Below are 3,934 nucleotides of genomic sequence, written 5' to 3' on the forward strand. Positions count from 1 at the left end.
TTTTACATAAACATTCAACGTTGCGCGAGAATTGGTTATTTTTGACAAAGAGAAAGATTGAGGCAGGATATTTTACGGTGGAAAAAAATCAGAAAAGTTTGTGGGAAATTGAATAACCATACAGTACATAGAAACACATTATTTTCCACAAACACAAAACTTGAATGAGTTATGAAAAATGTTGTTTCGTATATCTGCAGACATCCCATGTCAACTGATAATATTGGCTGACAATGTCAGCATGTTGATATATCAGTATGTGGTATTCACCAAGTCTTTAATCAGAAGGCTTGGCATTGTTCCGAAACCCCGATCTGAGCTCTGGTGCTGACTGGTCGGCAGTTACATAAACCCAAAATGAAGGAATGTGTCACTCGTGTTGGTGGAAAAAAGGATTATTAGTTATATTGTTGTACGAGTGCTTGCTGAGTAATGATGAAGAGTGGCGGGTTCTTCAGACTCTCTGAAACATTCCTCTCTTTCCAAAGCTACAGTTCTAAACGGTGCCACTAATGATGTCCTACCACATGTTTTAATAACATATTTAAACCAGCAATATAATTAATGAAATAAATTAGAATTACAATTACATGGCATATTGATTTTAATGCAGTGATTTCCTTTTATGTTTACGTACAGTCCTTAATTGGATTACATACTCCAGCAAATAGTCTGAATTGAACATGTCTGTCCTTTTAAGTAACTTTTGGTTACTGTAGTTTAAGTGATTTAAGACAGCAGTGACGGATCTTAAGGGTCTGTTTATCTGACAGTTATATGTTCACATAGTTGAAATGAACTGAATTGCAAGCATACAGCTAGGGTGTATTAATTGTGGTCATTGTAAAACAATATACTCTGCGTAAACATTTAATATTGAAATGTTTCTGTGTACTGTAATTGTTTTGTAGTTAAAAATCTGAATGGTATACTCAATTTGTAGCAGATAATCATATTTTATTAGCACTTTTGTTGTGGTATGTTGTTTCCTTATGCAGGTTTGCTTTACTGATTCAGCTGTGTAGATGACAGGCTTGTGGAGGTGAGGACCTGTTCTTTTCTTACTGAGAATTGCAGCAGTGTGTGAATAATGGGAACAATCTCAAGTTTCTACTTCTGCATATTCAAAAGAATTAAAAGGAAAGGAGCAAGAACGGATGCATTTTCAAACGGTGTCAATGGGAAGTTTTTGGTCTCAAAGCTACTTTAGAGAACAACTTCTTGAGAAAGAACAGCAATAGCTGAGCTCATTTATTTTTTAAATTTGAGATAAGAGGCCAAGGAAATGATCTGCAGTGGAAGTTTTTGCCAGAGGTAAAATTAGTGAACAGAAAAATGTCAACACTTAGTGCAGAACATTATAGTGGTGAATGTATTTTGTTCCTTAACTATGTATGTAAATGTTGGTGGATATTTCAACAGCACCATAAACTACAGCCTCAAAGTTATAGAAGAGAATCAACCCTTTGATACAATCTCAAGAAAATGGAACATTATATTAGGTGGTATTTTTTTATACAGTGTGTATGTCTATTGTTGAATATTGGATAGCGGAACATGTAGGAGGGTTTCAATCAATGCCCATATCTTTGTTGTGCCCCTGTCATGGCAACAAGGCTATTAAAGTGTATATTAGCCTTGGACTTGTGATATCAGAAAATTACACTTTCTTGAAAATGTTGTAAGAGTTCAGAACATGGATATGTTCTGCAACAACTTTGGGCTGGGTTCATCTCAACAGTCTTCAGTGGTCTTCAGCTCTTAATTGGCTAGCAAATTTCCTCTAAATATTTCTCTACTACATCTTTCTAGACTCTCTTGGGGGATTGCAGGGAGGATATATAAGGAAGGAAAGAGGTAAACCATAGTTGTTTAAGAGAAGAACATGCTAGTTTGTTGAAGTAAACAAGTGAACGATCTGGTACCACAGGAGACCTTGATATGCACTGTTTCTGTCTAAAAGAAAAAGGGCTTCAACTATGCACTTTTCCTATAACAAACAAAAAAATAAAAATGATTCAATCTTATTGCCTGGCTGTGTTTTGTCTTAATCTTGTACATTTCTGAACTCACTAAAGCAGATATATATCATATGTACTGTATATATTCTTTTATGGCTTTAATAGTTACTTTGCAAATAAAGATTTTAAATACAATACTTGTGATGTTCTTAAAAACTATAAAGCTTTGTTGCACATGAAACTGCACTTGCCCAGGAACATAGAACACAGTTCTGCTTACATGTTATTTTTATTGACAGTATGTAAACCTTTAAATGAAGAATTCAAGATCATTTCCATGTAATGAGACCAAGTGACTCATATTTAATACCAAAATGTAACACTACACAGAACACACTTCTTCATATGGGATTTTAGTTCTTCTATTTTACAGTATATAAATAGTTTTATGGGAAATCCATTAATTAATTTTCAATGTGAGCAAGCACCTTGATTGTAAAACCAAAATGTTAAAATCATGAATTTTCCACATGACAGAAGAACTAAAATCCTGTATGAAGAAGCGTGTCGTGTGTGTGTTGGTTTGAGTAATCTTCTGAGCATGCGCAGTGGTGAAACGGAACTGTTTCCCAGGGTTACCATCAACAAGTCAGTTAGCCCACTGTAGCTAGCTAGCTAGCATTATGTCAGTGTGCCATTAGGGTTGTACCATTTATATCTAGCTGTATGGTATGTCTTTAGTAAATAGTAATTTAGCTGTTATATAATCTATATACACTAACAATTAGCACAGTAGACTTATTAGCTAGCTACATATTAATGTTACAGTGAACTTTGCGAACACGCTACCTAGGTTAGCTAGTTAGCATGCTAATGTTAATGAAGGCGATTTAGAGCAAGCTGTTTATAGTTTTCAGAATGACAAATGAGCAGTTCAATACGCTGGCTTACACGAAAAGCCCGAAAACATCAAGAAGAACAACATTTCAGGTAAGAGCTTTATTGTATGCAGTCTGGATGCTACCAAATGACAGAGGAGTGGATTAGTTAACGGTAGTTAAACGGACAGCCGTCTGAAGACGGTCATAAGCTAGGTTAGTGTGTTGCATAAAACGCATTGTTTTTCACGTTGTGTTATGTGTATTGTATGCACCTTTACTTGAGAGAAGCCAAAGACAAATGTCCACTGAGGTGGACAATAACGTTATATTATCTAATCTGAAATGATGTCATTGCAGGATGAACTTCAGGCTGCTGTCTCCGCCAGGGCAAGCAAAACAAAAACAGATCAATACTCGTACTCTGATGACTTCAATGACGATGAAAATGGTAAGAAGGCAGAGCATCCGAATATTTTGTTAAAAGTGGGTTGTGCGCCAGATCCTCAAGATGTAGCTAGGGCTCTTAAGTGCCTTTCTTTGTAATTGTGGTCGATATCACCTTTGTCTGTGTCTAAGGGTAGACGATAAGCCTTGTTTATTGTAGAAATATATCCTTCCTCGCTCATCTTATGTGAAGAAATAAAATGCATAATGTGCTAAGAGTGTATTAAAACTAGTTAGCAAGAGAGCAGAGACGTTCAGCTAAAAGTAAATCTAAAATGGTGGAAACGTCCAGGTTCTCCCACTTCAAGTGATTGTAGTACAAATGTTACTGGAAAAAAGCACCAAACCTAATATCGCCAATTACAGGACCACTTCAAGGTCAAGGTAACTTTATTGTCCCCAAAAGGCAATTGTTTGTACAAGCCAGCAGATAGATATAAGTACAAGACACACAAAAATACAGCAAAACATGAAATCCCACAGTATCTAAAACACAATAGTGAATAAAATACATTTAAAACATGTCTGGCAAATTGTTTAAAATGGAATGGAAATCGGAATACTTAGTCCTCTGTATAAGACATTCTAACAGCTGTAGCCTATTTCATGTAATTTTCAGTGTTTTATATATATATATATATATATATA

The 3,934-nt window shown here is 35.4% G+C and overlaps 1 protein-coding gene across 1 annotated transcript in view; it reads left to right on the forward strand.

Annotated features, from left to right (window-relative positions):
- Positions 1-2,578: 2,578 nt before the first annotated feature.
- Positions 2,579-3,934, forward strand: part of map9 (microtubule-associated protein 9) — a 6,787-nt gene continuing 5,431 nt past the window's right edge. Inside the window, exons 1-2 of the mRNA XM_032537761.1 lie at positions 2,579-2,951; positions 3,200-3,290. Coding sequence (XP_032393652.1) covers positions 2,880-2,951; positions 3,200-3,290 — 163 coding nt within the window. The 5' untranslated portion in view covers positions 2,579-2,879. The remainder of the gene's footprint in view (positions 2,952-3,199; positions 3,291-3,934) is intronic.

Source organism: Etheostoma spectabile, chromosome 2, assembly GCF_008692095.1.
Source record: "Etheostoma spectabile isolate EspeVRDwgs_2016 chromosome 2, UIUC_Espe_1.0, whole genome shotgun sequence".
Taxonomy (NCBI): Eukaryota; Metazoa; Chordata; class Actinopteri; order Perciformes; family Percidae; genus Etheostoma; species Etheostoma spectabile.